The 17,815-nt window shown below is 41.9% G+C and overlaps 2 protein-coding genes and 1 long non-coding RNA gene across 7 annotated transcripts in view; 2 read left to right on the plus strand and 1 right to left on the minus strand.

Annotated features, from left to right (window-relative positions):
- Positions 1-650: 650 nt before the first annotated feature.
- On the plus strand, positions 651-9,527 carry MCEE (methylmalonyl-CoA epimerase). Of its 2 annotated transcripts, none has more exons than XM_075431695.1 (3): positions 651-731; positions 5,231-5,571; positions 8,878-9,527. In XM_075431695.1, exons 1-3 carry the CDS (start codon positions 701-703, stop codon positions 9,028-9,030), a joined length of 525 nt encoding a protein of 174 aa, XP_075287810.1. In that variant the 5' UTR covers positions 651-700; the 3' UTR covers positions 9,031-9,527. The 2 variants fall into 2 exon arrangements, with proteins under 2 accessions (XP_075287810.1, XP_075287809.1); XM_075431694.1 differs by lacking the exon at positions 651-731 and adding an exon at positions 929-1,789.
- Positions 6,024-15,508, minus strand: LOC142362565 (uncharacterized). Its single transcript, XR_012765154.1, has 3 exons — positions 15,312-15,508; positions 12,672-12,769; positions 6,024-6,087 (listed from the first exon to the last, which is right to left on the minus strand). It is a non-coding gene; the product is annotated as an uncharacterized LOC142362565 (long non-coding RNA).
- Positions 15,509-15,576: 68 nt separating this feature from the next.
- APBA2 (amyloid beta precursor protein binding family A member 2) overlaps positions 15,577-17,815 on the plus strand; it is a 109,568-nt gene continuing 107,329 nt past the window's right edge. Inside the window, exons 1-2 of one of the 4 annotated variants that reach the window (XM_075431682.1) lie at positions 15,578-15,783; positions 16,476-16,693. The gene's annotated coding sequence lies outside the window, so the exon portion shown is untranslated. Of the gene's footprint in view, positions 15,784-16,475; positions 16,694-17,815 lie in introns of all 4 variants that reach the window. The other 3 variants (XM_075431683.1, XM_075431684.1, XM_075431681.1) reach the window with 3 other exon arrangements.

Here is a 17,815-nt window from a genome sequence, read left to right on the forward strand (position 1 = left end):
TTGCAACCATCCCAATTATTCACAAAGAACCAAGACTTGTTTCTGACCACCTGAAGTGATAACATCCCCTACATGTTACATTTGTTACATTTACAGTTATCACCAGCCAGCAGAGGCACGGGCATGACCCCTTCCCGTGCTTCTCCAAACGTCACAAACGTACCTGACACTCTACAGCTGCATTGGAGGAGGACGCGTCATGTACTGAGACTTTTAAATACCCATTTTGACCACTCTGACCCGCACCTTTAATCATTCGGATATTACCAGATCTGACAGGGCACAAGCTGTGTGTTTCGGATGCGCCGCAGGCCCCTGACAGGACAGGCGCGGAGCGGCAGGGAACAGCCTGCCCGCTGTCCCGAGTCCCCCCTGCACGACGCTCCCGGCAGAACACCGTCCTGACGGCAGCCGCCCTCCCTCCGCCGCACGTCCCCCGCCCGACGCAGCTTCCTCCTCCCGGGAAAGGCCCACCAGCCCATCGGCGTGACGCCGCTGCCGCCACCGCCGCTGCCGCGTACCGGGACGCGCCGGCGGCGCCGGCCCTGCGCACACAGCCCCGGCCGGCCACCGCGCCCAACCGCTCCCCGCCCGGGGACGCCCTGGCGGCCGCTGCCGTGCTGACGGCGGAGGGCGGCCGCTCCCCGCGCCCAGGCCCCGCCTGCTGCGGCCGCGCTGGGTGAAGCGGCGGGGCGGCGAGATGGCGGCGTCCCTGGGGCGCGCGGCGGCCGGTAACGCGGGGGGCGGGCGGCGGGGCCAGTGACGGCCGGCGCGGCCGCAGGGCTCGGGGTTCCGCGGCGGCGGGCGCTGCGCTCCGTGGCGGGGCCGGGCGGGCCCGCGGCGCCCTGCGCGCCCTGGGGTGCGGGAGCGGGCCCGGGGCGCTCCGCGGGAGCCGCACGGGCCACAGCGAAACGGGGCGGCTTTTGTAAGTGAAAATGAGGTCTTACGATCAGGATGGCGGGTACGTCGGCGGCTGGCATCGTCTGGCTTAGAATACACGTCCGCGGCAAACACCACACTAGAGGTGCAAGGAGAGGCTTGTCTTGTTCGGGTACAACTTGGAGGTCACATGCAAAATCGATTCCCTTTCATTGTAATTGTGTGGACTATTCACTCGCTTCATAGTAAGGCGGGCAGGTGGAGCTTACCGTACCTGAACCACGCGGTTTCACTGCATAGCTATAGGCTGCAGGAGAACAGGGAACGAGCGACTCAGTGCTGTCAGTGACCCATCAGTGGGATACGGGCAATGAAAACACCTTTGTGTAACTACAGTTGCACTTCGACGGAAGAAACCAGAGCTGCAGCAAAGTGAGGCTCCATTTCCAGGACCTGTGGAGCCCGTCTGACTCCCAGAAGTCACCTCCAGCACAGAGCAGAGCAGCACTATGGGTGACCTAAGCCTCATTGGCTGGCAGAGCTTCCGGGAAGCTGATGCACCTTGCCTTGCTGGGGTTTAAGACTCACCAGCCTAGGCCCGTTCTCCACTTGGGCCACAGAGCTAATACACAGCCCCCGTGTGCCAGACTCCCAATGGCGACAGTATCCTCTCCGTGCTTGGGAGTCTTTCTCAGCCTGCAGTGGTTGACAATAGAGCAGTGCCCAGTGACAAGGTTCTTCTTACTGCCACCCACAGTTGTGTAACCTCCCCATAGAGAGCATGACTGAATTCAGTTGGGTTTGGCTCGCGTTTGATTACTTAGGCGTGTAAGTTGATGAACTCTGCCCCACATAAGAAGCAACAAGCCTATGAATAAACATTTGAAGGATGAGGATCTCATTTTATGGGGTACTTTAGACTTCTTACTTCATAATCTGCTTCGTTATAGAATGTAAGCCACAGCTGGTAGAACTGTACATGGTTAAACTCTGATGTGCATAATACTAGTAGATCAGTCAACCATTAATAGAATTAAACCCAAATAGATCAATTTAAAAATGTTCTTCAAGTGATGCTAAAGAAGGTGACATACATTCTGCAGTATCACTGAGGCTAGGAAGTGAGCAATTATATATGAGAGCAGGATCAGATGAATCTTCTCTAAAGGACAAAATAGCTAGAAAAAATCGGATTTGGCTGTCAGTGTTTGAAAAATGAGGTCTTAAAAAAAACAGTAGGGGCAAATGCTGTATATACCAGGAGAAGCAACTGCGTGTGTGAATTTGGTCAGCGTATGCAAGTTTTTCAAGCAGGACAGATACTTGGATAGATACTTCAGTCAGTGTCCACTGGCTTCAAAAGAAGCAGAGAAAGTATTTTTTTTTAACATTGGAGAAAACAATTTTAATAACTCTGTAGTCAGTAAAGAAATGCTTTTGTGATTGAAGAATTTAGCCATAACAGTTAATAGGACTAGTTTTGAGATACAGGCATAAACGTGTTTCTTTCCTGAAACATGGCAGCGATGGTGTTTCAATCTGAAAAGCATTTTTTTTCACTGCAGGGTCATCTTGATTATTGGGTTGGAAGAAGAAGATTAGAATTTTAAGTAACTAATCTCTATAGTTGCTAATCTATATAATGCAAGAAAAACACGAAAGCTTTTTGTTTAATCTTGGTCAATTCATACTGGCAATTATGGGTTTAAAATTAAAGCTCTGTATGCATATGACTAGAGTTAGGATAAATACACAGGAGTTCATAGAATAAAGTGAAAAAAAAAAACCCACCAAACCCACTGAAGAGTCCTCTGCCCCTACATACTCATAGGAAAAATACATAGGGTTCTACCACCTGTTCCATTGAGTGAGAGGAAGAAATGGAGAGATGCGTAAATAGTATTGTCATGAGTGGGCATTTAAGTATCTTCGACTTTACAAGAATCCTAGGAATATACTTCACTTTTTCAATCTATTATCTTTCCAGGAAACACCACAAAAATCCAACATTTCTTGGGCAGAACCCAACAGAAATAACATTTTCTATTCTTCTTGTTATTGCTTCAGTAACAGCTAACTAAGAGTCTATGTTTCTACTTTCTGTTAATTTACTTGAAAATAGACAAAATACAAAATAAATTATAGTAAACATGTAGTCATATGCCCTGTGTGAAGTACAGCAACAATTACAGATGGGAGATATCAAAAAGAATGGGAAAAATCCTAGCCTTTCCCATCAGTAAAGAGTGCTTGAAAAGTCTACATTAGTAGTCTTTCTACTGAACTGTGGTCTGTTAATGTTTGGAAGAAGGAATGAAACAATAAAAGGCTCTAGGAAACATAACAAATGATGTAGTAATTGGTCCTTATCTTTCAAAGGATTTTTATCTTTTGGAGAACACTGACCTTTAACTGGAAGAGTATCTCTTGCTTGAGCAAGAATTGAATCAGGCCTTAAGATATTATTGTAGGAAACAAGAGGTGCTTAGGTAGAATCATAGGTGGACAGAAAAGACTGCATGGTGGTGGGGTTTCTTACTACTGTTTGACACATTATTTACTCTGGTCAAACTCTAGTTAATTATCCATGCTTCTAATTATGCCAACTAGGTACTGCATATTTCTTATTTTGTAAATTATAAGCATTGCATAGTATTGCTTCCTTGGGCAATTGCTTTGTTCACCCCAGCTACAGCTGCATTTAGATGGCAAGCTTATCTACAAAATAGTTTCAGTATTGACATTTGAAAAACTAAAATTTTTCTTCTGTGTAGAAGTTGCTATGGAATTTTTTTTTTAATATGTAAATAGTGGAAAAGTACTTTGAACTACTGAGTTGCTCTACTATGCCAGTATGATAGCTTAAAGGTAACAAGCAAAAAAGAATTATCCAGAACTTCTGGCTGGGATGAAGGAGATGACAGGATGTACGTGTGTGAAAGGCTGGCAAGAAATACTCCAGGGCAGTTACTTGCAGAACTGGACAAGTTTCTGGAAATTTTTCATGTAGGATGTTGATTAGTATTATCAAAAGATGCTGAATATTCTGTGATTCTGTGATTCTGTGAATAGACTTACTTTTGTGATACAAAGTCTTTGGAAGTATGTACATTGCATGTTGCAGTTTCAAGTCTCAAGTACACACAAACACTTCTTCCATCACAGTACAATGCTCAGAAAGGCTCTAGATTTAAGGACTGCCATCTTTGTGAAGAATCATTCTTTGTGAAGAATAATTAACCGATAGCTGTAGAGTCTTGAATGCATGTGAAAATGGTAGTTCTCGTGCAGTGAAGCTAGCTGATTGATTACAGCTACTACTAACCTTACGGAGTACAGAGTCTGAAAAAATGCAAGCCGTGCTCTCCTCAGTGTATTGCAAAGCATCTGGAATCTCAGTGCATTCGTGGCACGATCTCTTAGCAAAATAGCACATTTGTGAATTTAAAGCTAAGAATGCCTCAAAGACTTCCAGAATGCTCAGGTGCCTCTAGCTTGGCCTTGGGGCATTGGGAACTCTGACATGGCCCAAAGCAAACTAGCATGAAATTAAAATGCGGCTTTTATGAATACATCCTTTCATCAAATTCTGATTCTGGTGCTAGAAACAACTGACATGATCGCAATTTCTCCCCCACCCCCAAACTCTCCAGATTCTAGTACTCTCTAGATCAATTTTTAATGTAATTCATTTGTAAGTATCCTCATTTTGTGTCTTATTTTTCATGATTTTTTTAAAAAACAAGCAACCCCAGAACTATTTGTGAACAATACAGCAATTTGACACCGATAGTGCAAAGTTCAGTACTGTCTTGTCAGAGCAGTCCGTGAAGAGTTCTGTAGATACCTAAGCAGTTTTTCATGACACTGAGTTTCTCCATGACTCCTCCATCTTTTCTCTACACGTTAGCACTTAACTTTGTGTCATATGGTCATCCAATATTATAATTATCTTTTCAATTATAACGAGCCAAGTCTCATTCTTTTTCTTTTGTAAGTCACAGTGAAGTCAGTGGCACTAGTTGCATTAAAAAAGCTAATATGATTTTGACCTTTGAAAGATAATCTTCTGAACTATTATTGGTCAGTTGGACATGGTATTGTTCACAGCACTTAGAACTGAAGTATTTCTAAGCATCCTGAAACAGATCTGTGAAACTAAGTGTAAGACTTGTATGGCATAGTCTGTTAGTACTACAGAATAATTCTTTGCTTGGTCTCAGTCTGCCTCCAGCTTTGCACACTGGTGTGCTTATGACATAGGAGTTATACAGGCCTCGTTAAAACGGGAAAGAGCAGATATTGTTACTTTCTCAAGAGCATTATATCGGTGCTATTCTCTTTTTTCCAGGGCTTCTTACCAGGTTGCAGACTTCAGCTTGCATAATACGAACTCTATCATCATCGAATTCCTTTTCTCAAAACATTCCAAGCTGTTTGTGGAAACTGGGCCGACTTAATCATGTAGCAATTGCAGTACCCGATTTGGAGAAAGCTCAGTCCTTGTATAAAGATGTGTTAGGAGCACAGGTGAGCGAGACTGTTGCTCTTCCCGAACACGGTGTGTACACTGTTTTTGTGGAGCTGGGAAATACCAAGCTGGAACTTCTACATCCTTTAGGAGAGAAAAGTCCCATTGCAAGCTTTCTGCAAAAAAATAAGACTGGAGGAATGCATCATATCTGCATTGAGGTATTTTAACACACTATATCATATAATAAGATAGAGATATTAAAGTGTGCATAATTTTTTCATACGTTTGACATGTGTCAAGGACAAACAAATAAGGCTGTCATGTTTGTGAAAATTTATATTGCCTAAGAAGTGTTAAATGCCTTTTTTCTATTTTGGAAATCACAGTTCAGTTTTATAAGCTATATGATAATTTTTTGCCTCTTTTATGCTATAAAGATTAAATTGGGGAGGGGAGGGTTAAGTATCCAGTGTGGAAGGTGAACAATCTTAAGGACTTGTGAAGAGTGAAAGGTGTCAACTTCCTGCCATAGAAAGGACATAGACTGGAAAAAGATGGGAGTTGTAAATTTAAGCTAAGGCGTAGTTTAGATTTTCAGAAGTTTCCTCCTGTTTGATACTTAGTTAATAATTGTATACAGAAATCAAAAAATATTGTCAGTTGTACTTACCAAACAGCAGTAAAATCTCCACAGTTTCTTCTGTCCTGTTCTTGTCCATCAAAGAGAGATTGATCTGGAGGTACATAAGATGTAAAGGTGCTGGATAAAGTAGTTATCTTGTTTAGTATACTCATTTTTTAGTGTAAGATGTTTGATACAAAATTTCATGCTGCCACCTATGATACATGTTTTTAATATTTCACAGATCTGAGTCTTGCAAACTTTATTATTTCATGCAAAGTGTAAAAATAAAAAGTAATGGGATTATTGATATGAGTAAAAATTGTTTTCAGAATACATCTACAAAGACCAGTGTTTGCAGTTGCATGCTGTCATTGAGAATTGAGAAATTTTGCATACATGCAAACATTGCAATTTTTCTTACATTGTTTGCCTATTTGCAGATGTTCAAGAATAAGAAAATTAATTCTGTTTCAATTGACCCTGAATTGTATTGCTAGGCAGTTCTGCTATAGAAATGTGAAAGACCTAATCTGTACTTTAGGAAATGGAGGGTGTAGAAGAAAGAAGTGATTTGCAGCAAGACCAAAAAAAACCTCCAGCCCTTTGTAAGATCAGTGCTACTTGTAGGTACAAGAGAAAGAAGTTGTAGGCATTTCTCAGCAGCAAGAGCTCAGAGCTTCCAAGGGTTTCAAGTATATGTAATCCCTTTTAAGACATTGCAGGAAATATTTGTTATCAGCTGAAAATGTTCTATGTAGATTTCCATTTTGTATGACAGCTGATCTTGTTGCAGATAAACCAAAGATGGCTGTCAAGGGAAGTCATACCGTTAATTATGAAAATTTAGAAGAATGAGACATGCTAATTATACCATGTTGGACAATGTAGAAGTGTTGTGTTAAAAAAGAAAATTTATAACTGTATGCAGTAGGTTAAGCAAGCCAGAAGTCATAATCTAGCAGTTAATTTCTATTAGTTGTGTAAGCTAGTGCTACTTGCAGCCAGATTTTCCTAAACGAAGCCTTGTAACTCACTAACAGGTTCTCTACCAAAAAAAAAAAAAAGGAAATGATTGTCCAAAGTCCCTCATGCATGTTTGTCTCCACATAAAAACAAATGGAAGATTATAGACTAATTTACTTGGAGAAAAAAGCAATACATTGTTGAGCTGCTGTTTAAGAGGGACTGAAGACAGATTTGGTCACTACCATAGTCAGACAAAAAGATACTAACGTTCCTCCTCCAATTTTCCGTTCTCAGAATGGAAAATCTTGCAATTTCAAAGACATGTCGTCTTCTGAGGTTGAGCAAAAAGAGTTTTCAGGAAAACTATAAAAAAACTTCACTGTCAATTGATTGTTAAATATCTTTCTGTGAACAATTTTATTGCAGAAAGCTGAATTGTAAAAATTGTTTCCATACTGGAGAGGAAGCCTGACAAATTTATCAAAATGCTTTTTTATTTCTTTCATCTTAGTCAAAGGAAAAGGTTAGACAGTTGTGTTGATAGGGAATTTGTTTCAGAAAAAATAAGCATTTTAAGAAGAAATAAAATTATTCCTGACCAGCTATAATTGAATTTAATATCTGCAATGAAAAGCATTCTGGACACCTGGTAAAATAAAAGAGAATCCGAGCCTGCTATTCTCCTAACACGGATGCACCCACAGGCTTTCCACTGTCTACCCTCACGGCTTGCTTGGGGATGCAGTCATTCATTCCAGCTGAGCCCAGACACAGTTTCTCTTCTGGCCATCTCTGCAGGACAGGAGCAGCAGCTGCAGTGGCTTTTCTGCTTGGGGAGAGAACCTGGAGGGGACTATGGCACACATTACATGTGCTGTTTTATTTTAGATAAAACTTCACAGTAATTTTCTTTTATTTTCGGCAGACTTGTAGTTCTGTGTAGGAAGAACTGTAGTGAGTTCAGAATTTTCATGAACAAAACCGCTGCAAATGAGTAGGAATTAATTGATGTCTGTTCCTCTGAATTAAAGCTAGATATTTCCTTCTTCCCTCCAATAGCATCATGCAAATTTATTCATCAAGTTAGGCCCAGACACCTCAGTCTTGACAAACAGCAATGCTGTTATTTTAATTCTAGGTCTTTGTTGATAATCGGATTTGCTGAACTGAGTGCTAATTTTATTATTTCAAAGAATGAATGCATTTAAGGTTTGGGAAAATTCAAATGCCATCTGATGGCATGACATCAGACTTAAGACCACATTATACAGTATAGACATGTTTCTATTAATTACATTTTCTGCAGGAAACTGCACTGAAATACTATGTTAAAGGCTATTATTATAATTAAGTTCAACAGGAAACCCAGGTCATATTCTGGGTATGTTTTGATCTTAGGAAGCTTCATGAAGTTTAACCTATTCAGAAGGAGGATACATAAATCTAAAAGAGACTTTCATTTTCCCTTCTGCCCATTACCCTTCCTTTTCACCAGCATCTAGTAAGTCAATGTTCTGTCATCAATTAGACAGGGAGGCATTCTTCTTTAGTTATTGATAGTTTGAGAGCAGTGTGATCTTCTTAGTAACAGTAGAGCACAGTTTACATTATTTATGGAATCCTTATCAAGTAACAACATAAAAAAATCAACGGGCTTTGTGCATGAGTGATTTTTGTTTAATAATTTCTTAAATGTAGCACAATCTATTTGAACAATATTTTATAAAATCTACAAATAACAAATGCAAACTTCTGTACGATTTTTATTTTGAAGACTAGATGTTTTAAAACTGTTTTATAATTTATTTTCAGAATTATATAGAATTTAGAAATAACATTTTAGTAAAGAATTATATTACTGCTCCTAAATGTAGAATCTGCATAATACAGTGTAAAATGTTAATTTGTGTGAACTGTATTTTTGTTTTATAAGGTTGATGACATAAAAGCGGCTATGACAGAACTGAAGAAAAAAAGTATACGAATATTGAGTGAAGAGCCAAAAATAGGTGCACATGGCAAACCTGTGATTTTTCTTCACCCTAAAGATTGCCACGGAGTCCTTGTGGAACTTGAGCAAGCCTGAGCTGTAATATTCATAAATAAAACAATACATTAGCTGTGAAGTTACCGAGTTGGTGCTGGGAATATTGATGTGTTATTCAGTCTTTACAAGTTCCTGTAGTTCCTGTGGATTAAGTACAGCTTTAGAGTACTGAACTAGTGCTACAGATTTAGGGTCATTTTCTTTTTCTTGTTGTTGATCTGATTTTCAGAATTAATAAGTTGATATTTCTTGCATTCTCTGTGATTCTAAAGACTCATAGTAATTTATGTCCTGTTGCCTTAGGTTTGCAGCATGGTTTTACCTCTGTAACCACAGAAACTGTACAGTTTCTAGGTCATCCCACATTATTTTGTTCTACATTTCAGAGCAGAGACCCACTTCTCAGTGACAACAGAGCTTAGATATTGCCTTCAGAAATAAAGGAAAAAGGAACATTGTATTTTCTGTTTTCACCATCAATGTCTGTGCTTCATGCTGATTGATTAGTTCACGCAATAAAAAAATCCTTATGTTATTGTATGGGTGTCTGCAATCAGTAAATAAGTTTTCCCTGGCAAAGTAATTACTGCCAAGGTAATTCATGATTTATTCCATGCATAAATCATCATTTAGTTGTTTTATGAACTCTCTGGATATGCAGGCAATGCGAGAATAGTACCTGAAAAATTATTTGCCTGAAATATACTTCAGACTGTAACGTACTTGTCACATTTTAGTTTTTTCAGGTATTGAATTTTTGTTTTTCAGGCTTTACCCATAGGAAGATATCTGGGAGAGACCTGAACAAATAGCAAGTAATCTTTTCACTTACTTTATAAATACTGTTTTCCTATGCAAAAGCACTTAAAAAATCAGTCTTGCTTATGTACATTGTCTTTAACATCAGAAAGCATGCCAGCATACTTATGTTTCTGATAGACTGCAGTCGCAGCTTGTTGACTTATTCATGGACAGACTTCACTTTATTGCCATACATTAAGCAAGCAGCTTTTGTTCTGATACCTTCTTGTATAGGTTTTTTTTTTTGACATGTCAGCTGTAGAAACTGAAGACTTGCTGTTTATCTCTCTAATTTTCTTAATCCTTAAAAGTCATATTTTTTTCCTAGCTAAACCACATCTGCATATACAGTGAATAGTTTCAGCTTGATACGAAGTAAGTTGATTTTAGTCTAGGAGAATTTTTACTTAATGGAAATGGAATTATTTGTGTTCTGTGTCATGTTTTCTACAACAATATACAAGTACAATGTTGACCTGAGATTTAAACAGGGCTTTAAAGACATAGATGCTGCCTCATGAATTTTACTTCTGAAAAAAACTCTACAAGCCATGCATTTTTTTAAAATTAGATAGTTTTATACTCAAAGAAATACTCTTTCTGTCATATTTTAAGAAAAATAGTGTCTTCTACAGGGTTCTTGCATTTCATCAAATCACTGTTTAGAGGGTAGTTTGTGATCTAAATTCTAAATTGTTTGAATTTAGAAATCCTAAGGCTCGTGATGGAAAAGCAGGATGATTTGATATTCCTGAAATATGATTCTGCCATTCTAGGAGACATTCTATTGGCAAAGCTGCTTTTGTCTTTCTGTTCTTTCAAAGACAGGGAGGCATCTTTTCTGCAAAACTAGCATAGGAATGCCAAGACTAGAAGCCTCACTGGTTACAAGTCAAGATAATTGGACAGAAGTCTTTGCACCTACTACCCTTAGTCTGGTGCAACACAAAACTGGGCAGTCCTCCCTAGGTTCGTACTCCATTTCTTTGTCCTGTCTGAAAGAGACGGAATTTTGTGTATGACATCTATCAATACACTCTGTACTAGGGAATAGAGATTTTGAGTAAACAATACTTACTCCACTTGCCTCATTGTGCTTCCCATCTTACTAGCAGAAATAAACTTGTAATGCTTTTAGCTGGTAACCAAGAATTTTCCTGACTGACTGCAGTGGGGTTGCCTAGCATTAAGTCCACTGATGTATTTTGTTCACCATAACTAAGTCATGCTCCTATCTCACTCACAGTTTATACATTTAATCTGACTCCTCCTAAGGTGGAAGTCAAGATATTAACAAAAAGAAACCCAGAATTATATATATATAAAAAAAAAAAGAGTTTAGGTCTGTAAAACTAGTCAATACCCAAAACTGGGGCATGCTTTTACCATTTGGTGGGATCAGAGCCCCTTATAAATATACACTACAAGATATGAGAATTTCCACCTCTGGAGCTCTAGACTTGGAAGGAATAGGCAAGAGAGCTGGACATCTGAGGAATCTGAAGACAGCTGAAAGCACTGAGAGAAGTTTCCTGTTCGTAAGCCTAACTCCCGTAGACTTCAGTGAGAACAGGATCAGCCCCTATACTTGTAACAAACTTCTAGCCCTTCACCTTATACAAGAGAGTCTTCACAAGTCATTCTTTGTTCTGACTTTCTCATGGGTTGGGGGGGGGGGAGGGGTTAGCTATATGGGCCTTACCCTTTGTCACTGCCATGATTATAAAAGGGGAGTAACATCAAGAAAAACAGTGGAAATTCAGGAATGGAAACTAGTGCAATAGAGAACTGTGATTTGTTTCTTCCAGTCAGTGGACACTTAATGATGCACTCCTGTTGCACCAGTATACAATTTTTGGAAAGAACAACAGTGATTCAAATAACTGGAGCCTGATTAGCTCAGAAGGGAATAAGGCTTTGATAATGGGTATTTGGTTTTTTTTTCAAAATGTACAGTGAAACCATATTTTCTGATAATGTCAAGCCTTTCAGAAGATGAAGTGTTAAAAGTTTTGTCACTAAATTTTGTCATGCTTGGGTCATTTGTCAAGTGCGAGTTCCCTGTTGCAGTCTTTCCATGTGGCTTTTTCCTCCTCTGAGCTCAAGCATGTTCCCATTTTATGCTGCCTAGGGCAGACAAGACACATTTTTGTGGACCCCATCAACATTTCTCGGTCAGCTAATGGGCTTATAATTAAATGATGCAAAATAGCTTTTTTGACTTCCTCTGTGCAACCCTCGTGCCTCTCCTAGGTGGGAGGAGGAGAACAAGCTGCAGAATGAATCCGATTCTGTATGCATGAGACAAACCTAGAAGAAAACTCCAAAAGCTGAGAAAAGAACTATGTGCCTTTTAACAGCTAACCTTATGGTTTTGCAAATCTGCAAAAGCTCTGGTCCCATCATGCTTGTACTGCAATTAATTCACCTGAATTAATAAAAACCCCACCCAAACTCGGTATGAATTAAAAAAAAACCACAAACTGGATATTTTATTCTGAATTCAATTGCTTTCATTATTACCATATTTACACTTATCACAAGTTTTGGGAGAATGTACTCTATCATAATGCCACAGCTATAGTGCTTAATACAGTTAACACAGCCTGAAAACGTAGAAAGCTGTGAATGGATTACAAGAGGAACTGAAGATGGCATTTGCTTCTGCACACCACTTCCTGGGTGGATGATACTTCTGTGTTTAATACTGAGACTAGAATTTACTTTCTTAATGCACATTGTTGTCTATTGTTAAGTACAGTCCTTGAATTAGGACTTTATTGCTAAGATAGATGAATGGAAGTTGGTGTGACCAAGGAAGTTTCATAGAAAGACCAGGAAACGTGGAGATGTTTATAATATCTAGTTGAGGTACTTACAGTAGGTGCTTGGAATCCTTTCCTTGGCGCTTCTGTTTGATTCTCTCCTTACAAGAAATTCTTCCTGTAGTGAATTGGGCTTGTTGAACTCAAGAACCCTTAAGAGAAAAAGTTAATTGTTTCAATAAACACTCGATTCTTTTAGCAAAGCAGTTTTCATGTTGGCCAAATTATTAGACTGTGAAACAAAAGAAATCCCTAAAATTGTAGCCCTGGTGCTTCTAATAAGGGTGCTGGATGACACTAGACACAGAAAGGTAACTGACAGTTTAAACTGGGAACATCAAATCATACAAGATTAATATGGAAACGAAAGCTAACTATATAAATTAATTGGCCTGATGCTGAAATTTTCAAATGGAAAAACTCACGTTCTTAGGAATGCAAAATCTGTCACCTTTGATAAGCATTTTCAAAGCAGTTTGAATGTTTTATGAAACATAAATTTATCTTATTATGAAGGAGGGAGGTTTGCCTCCTGGGATGATATAATCCTTCAATATCTATAAAATGATGTCATCTATTTGTACTGTCTTGTGTATTGTTAAACAGCATTGTTAACTGCAAAGTACATAGCATAGATTCACAAGTGAGGAAGATTTCTCTCAGACAATTTAAAGTAATTACACATTTCGAAGCACTTCTTGACTTTTCTAGGTGTAATCTGAAGTGATCTTTTGACTGTTATGCTTTGTTAACATAAAAAATGGCAAATAGGTACCAAAATCTTCTATAAAACAGATATTGAATGAAGACTTTTACTTGTTTTTAACATCGCATTTTTTCAGTAACAGGTTCAAACTATGATTATAAAAAAAAAGGGTTCTGAAGTAACTAGTAACTGTGTGTCCTCTGAAGCCATATGGAACAGTGTAGAGTTTGCATTAAATAGAGGGGAATACCCTACCTCTGCATCTGTGGTTGGCCTGGATGGAAAAGTTTATTTCCAGAAACTGAAGAGTAGCAGAGAGGTGCACTACTGGACTGATATTATGCACCTTATTTTTATCTTCCATTTTGGTATGTAATTTTCGATAATAACCATGTCTGAGTCACTGTCTCCAAAATGAGACCGAGGGAGAATGTTTATTAGGAACTTAAATTTAAGAAGTTAAAAAATATCCCTTTCCCTTTGGGACCCCTGTGGTCTTTGAGAGGTCAGTTGTAGTACAATACTTACAGCTGCATTAACTTCAGAAAGAAAACACAAGCTGGCAATACATCTTTTGGTGTATTGATTGAGAAAGTGAAAACTTCCTTACATACACAAGGCTATTTCATCATGTTAACAATTTCTGGAAATTAATAATTTGGCAAATATTTAAAAAAACGATCTACAGATTATATATAACTTCCTGTAGTTCCGTGTAAAACATAGATGCATTACAGTTTATGCAATGTGTCAGTTTTCATTATCTTCAGAAGAGAACCAAAATCAGTCAAGCAATCAGGATAGAGAAAGAGACAGATGAGAAAAGTCACCGTAGAAAACCATGATAGAAAATAGCCTCTTAGTAGCAAATGGCTACTCTGTATTAGTGAATCGTAACAGAAATCCTAACAACTAAACAAAAAGCAAGAAGAAAACCCCCACAAAATGGTGTTTTCATGAAGGGCCTTTGCATGTGCATGGCATTTGACTCAGTGCTAACCAACTGGTATAGCTGCCCCAGGGCAAACAAAAACACACCAAGTTGGACACACAGCTATTACAGTGAACACTGATATCTAGCTGACTGGAATGCAATATAATTACATTAAGATAGCTTTTCACTTTTGCTATAATGAGAAAGATTACTTTTTACACTCAAGAATAGCTGCGAGTCTCAAATCTGCATACTTATGAGCAAGTCCTGTCAGAATTGGCCTAAGAGCACTTTATCTTGCATACGTTCCTTTGTATACAAAGTAATCACCATCACCTAGCTACAGTAGAAAGATCTAGTAGTTTCTCATAAAAGGCCTGAGAAACCAACTATGTTTATCATTCACCGTAATAAATGTTCTCGGAGAAATCCACTTCAGTGGATTGCATCTTCCATTTTTAATCTTTATGAGGGAGGAATCTACGTATTTTATGCACAAGGGCATAAAAATCATTATTTGATCTCCTAAATCAGGCTGTATGATGGAATATGACTAAGTCCAGTGCTGTCCCCTGCTGTAATGTTCAAACTTTTGGTGTTTGATTTGAATTTTGTTGCACTGGAGCATGTCAAGCAACAGGGAAACCTGAGATCATTAACTAGAAAGGTTACATTACATTCTTCACAGAAAAGTAGCATGAAAGACTCACAGGAAACAACATACGCTATGGCCCGTTGAAATGGGGTCCCTAGATGTACAGTGCAGCGTGGCCTCACCATGCGTCACAGCAGGACTGGAGGCCTCCAGCAAACAGAGCTGCCTACCGCTGCTGCTTGAGGGGCTGCTGAAGGGTGGCCGGACTGAAGGATGCTCCATCCCGCAGGCTGGGGAGCACAGGAGTGACGTGCCCTGCCACCAGCTCGCCTCAGCGTCCAGGACTGGGCGAGCTGCTCCGCCGGCACCTGTGAAGCTGGCGCAGAGCTGGGCCTCCAGTCTCCGGTCCCTGTGGAAGACCGTACTTGACAGATTAGTCTGCATCACCAAGCCACTTACTTTTTGTGCCATTTTTTGAGAAGCTGCGGGGCGTAGCCACACGGCATCACCTCACCGGCCCTCCATGAGGCAGCGCAGGGAGTGCTCCCACTGCCTCTTCCAATGGCTCTGGGAGCAGGCCGAGCAGGACCCTGCGAGCGGAGACCGACGCCCGCGCCCCGGGCCGCGAGGGCTGGCCGGCAGGGCCAGGGGCAACCGAGCGCGGGGGGGTGAGCGGGCCGGGGCGGGCGCGCTGAGGCGGCGCCGAGGAGAGGCGGGGGACCCCGGGCCGCTCCGCCGCTTCCCGCGGAGGCCGGGCTATGCGCCATACAGGTTCCCGGGCGGCCGGCAGTATTCTCGCACGCAGCTTCCCGGGCCCACCAGCCGTCTCGGTGTGTGGCGCTGAGGCAGGCACACAAAAGAGCGGCGGTCGCTGCCCCCGCGTCCCCGCCGCGGCGCGGGGTGGGGACCAGCCGCGCCGCTGCTAGCAGAGGTAAGGAGCGGAGGCGCGGGGCGGCGGGCCGGCAGCCGGTGTCATCGCGGGGACCGGCGGCTCCACCGGGGGTGGGGCGGCAGCATCCCCGCGGGTCCCCTCTGGAGCGGGGAGCCCGCGGGGCCGGGCGGGCGCTGAGGGGGCGCCGCAGCCGCCCCCGCGTGAGCGCGGACATTGCTGCCCTCGACATCGGGGCTGGGAGCTGCCCGCCCCGCGAGCAGCGGCACCCGCCTTATCCCCATCCCCTGGCAACCGAGCTGCCCGCAGGTGGACGGGGAGCCGGGGTGGGGGGGAGCCCCTGCGGCATGGCGTCGCCGCTGGTGCGGTCGCAGTCGGCGGCGGGGGGCTGCGGCGGGGGAGGCTGCTGCACGCCCTCATGTCCCGCCCCCCCCCCCCCCCCCGCTCGGCGCGGAGCCGCCGTTCTGCTCGCTGTGGCGGCGGGGCGGCGGCGGAGGATCCTGTCAGGCGCTGGGGAGCGGGCAGCCTCTCCCCGGAGCCGGGCTGCCGCTGGGGTCGGTGGGTGCCTCGCGCTGCCGGCTCTCGGTCGGCTCCCTCCCGGGACGGCTGCGAGCGCTCCGGCTCGGCCGTGCTGTGCCGCCTGCTCTCGGTAGTGCGGGGACCGACAGTGCACCGTGTGCATCCTGTCTGTGTTTTGTGGGAGGGCGGGAGACTGAAGAGTCTGTTTGTCTTAGTAGAGTGAAAAGAAATGCGAGAGGAGCCCCCACGTAATGCAGCACCGCCAGGAGTTTGTGTTTGTTTCTGATTTCGTGCCCCCCGTGTGGCAAATGGACGAGAGCTGCGGATCTGCTGTCTTCCTGTTCCATTCGTCAGGAGGTCTGGAGGGAAAAAGCTGCTCAATTAAGAATACTTGATTTTTGTTGGGATAAACAGCGTGAGACATTGTAGCATGGTCTGTTTTCCCCTTTTTGAGCATTTTTTTCAATACATGGGGGGTTTTGTATTGCCGTAACAAAAGGGGTGGGGGTGGGGGAGAGGAAGGGAATGCTGCGTTTGGAGCTGCATATTGGGAAGGCAAAGACTGGCTTTTTTTGCCTCAACTAGCAGTCTGCGCTTTCAGATTTATGTACTTTGCATCCTCAATGCCGTTTTGATGGTTGTACCATGCTAGTGAAGGCATACAAGAAAATAAATTTATATAAAGACAAGAGGCCATGCAACATTTATAGTACAGAGATAAACGTGCATTGCAGTGATGTTTAAGAAGTCTTAAATTATTGTGACCAGTTTGGATAAAAAATGCAAGTAGAGTTTCAGTTGTATTACCTGGTCAAGGCCACCCTATAATCTCCCAGGAGGGGCTGGGAAATCCGTTTGCAGAAAAGGTATTTCATGAATTATTCCTGTTACCTAAGAATCCCTCATTACTTAACCAGCAGAACTGAAAACAGAAACAACCTCTGTCGCAGTTTTATGTGGTAGTGTGTGAGCAATAGTATTTCCACGTAAGGTCATTTTAAAAGGGAGGAATTTTAGTGTAATTCTTTATTGCCGCTTAAGAAGTAAAAATACAGTATGTGCTGGTTGTCTGTATGTTGAAAAGCATAAGACTGACATTTATGTTAAAGCATAAGATTGCAATTTATCACTGTATAATCCAGATTCTCCTCCATATGGGACAGACAAAGACGGAAGAGCTTTTCTTTCCCTGTGTTGTTCTGTGGGTACTAAACTACTAAAGGCGAAGATGCTGTCCATACTCCACTTTGGGCTCATAGGATTTCAGGCTGCAGACTTGTCCTTGTAAACCTTGATTGTCAGGCTTCCTAAACCTAAATTCTCTGATCATTTAGTCCTTATCTACACTTGGAAATTTCTAAAGCTATTTTTAAAAATGCAGTGTTGCCTCTAATCAGCAGCTGCATTACTGCTTCCCCTTGATTATCTGATCATAAAGGAAGAGTCTTCTTGAAGAGGCCATAGCTGCTTAGCTCTTTTGGTCAAAGTCTTATGATTCAAAGGAGGCATCTCAAAAAGCATTTTTTGTGCAGTTACTTGGGTAATGCCAGTTCAG

The sequence above is a fragment of the Opisthocomus hoazin genome, chromosome 10, assembly GCF_030867145.1.
Source record: "Opisthocomus hoazin isolate bOpiHoa1 chromosome 10, bOpiHoa1.hap1, whole genome shotgun sequence".
Classification (NCBI taxonomy): domain Eukaryota; kingdom Metazoa; phylum Chordata; class Aves; order Opisthocomiformes; family Opisthocomidae; genus Opisthocomus; species Opisthocomus hoazin.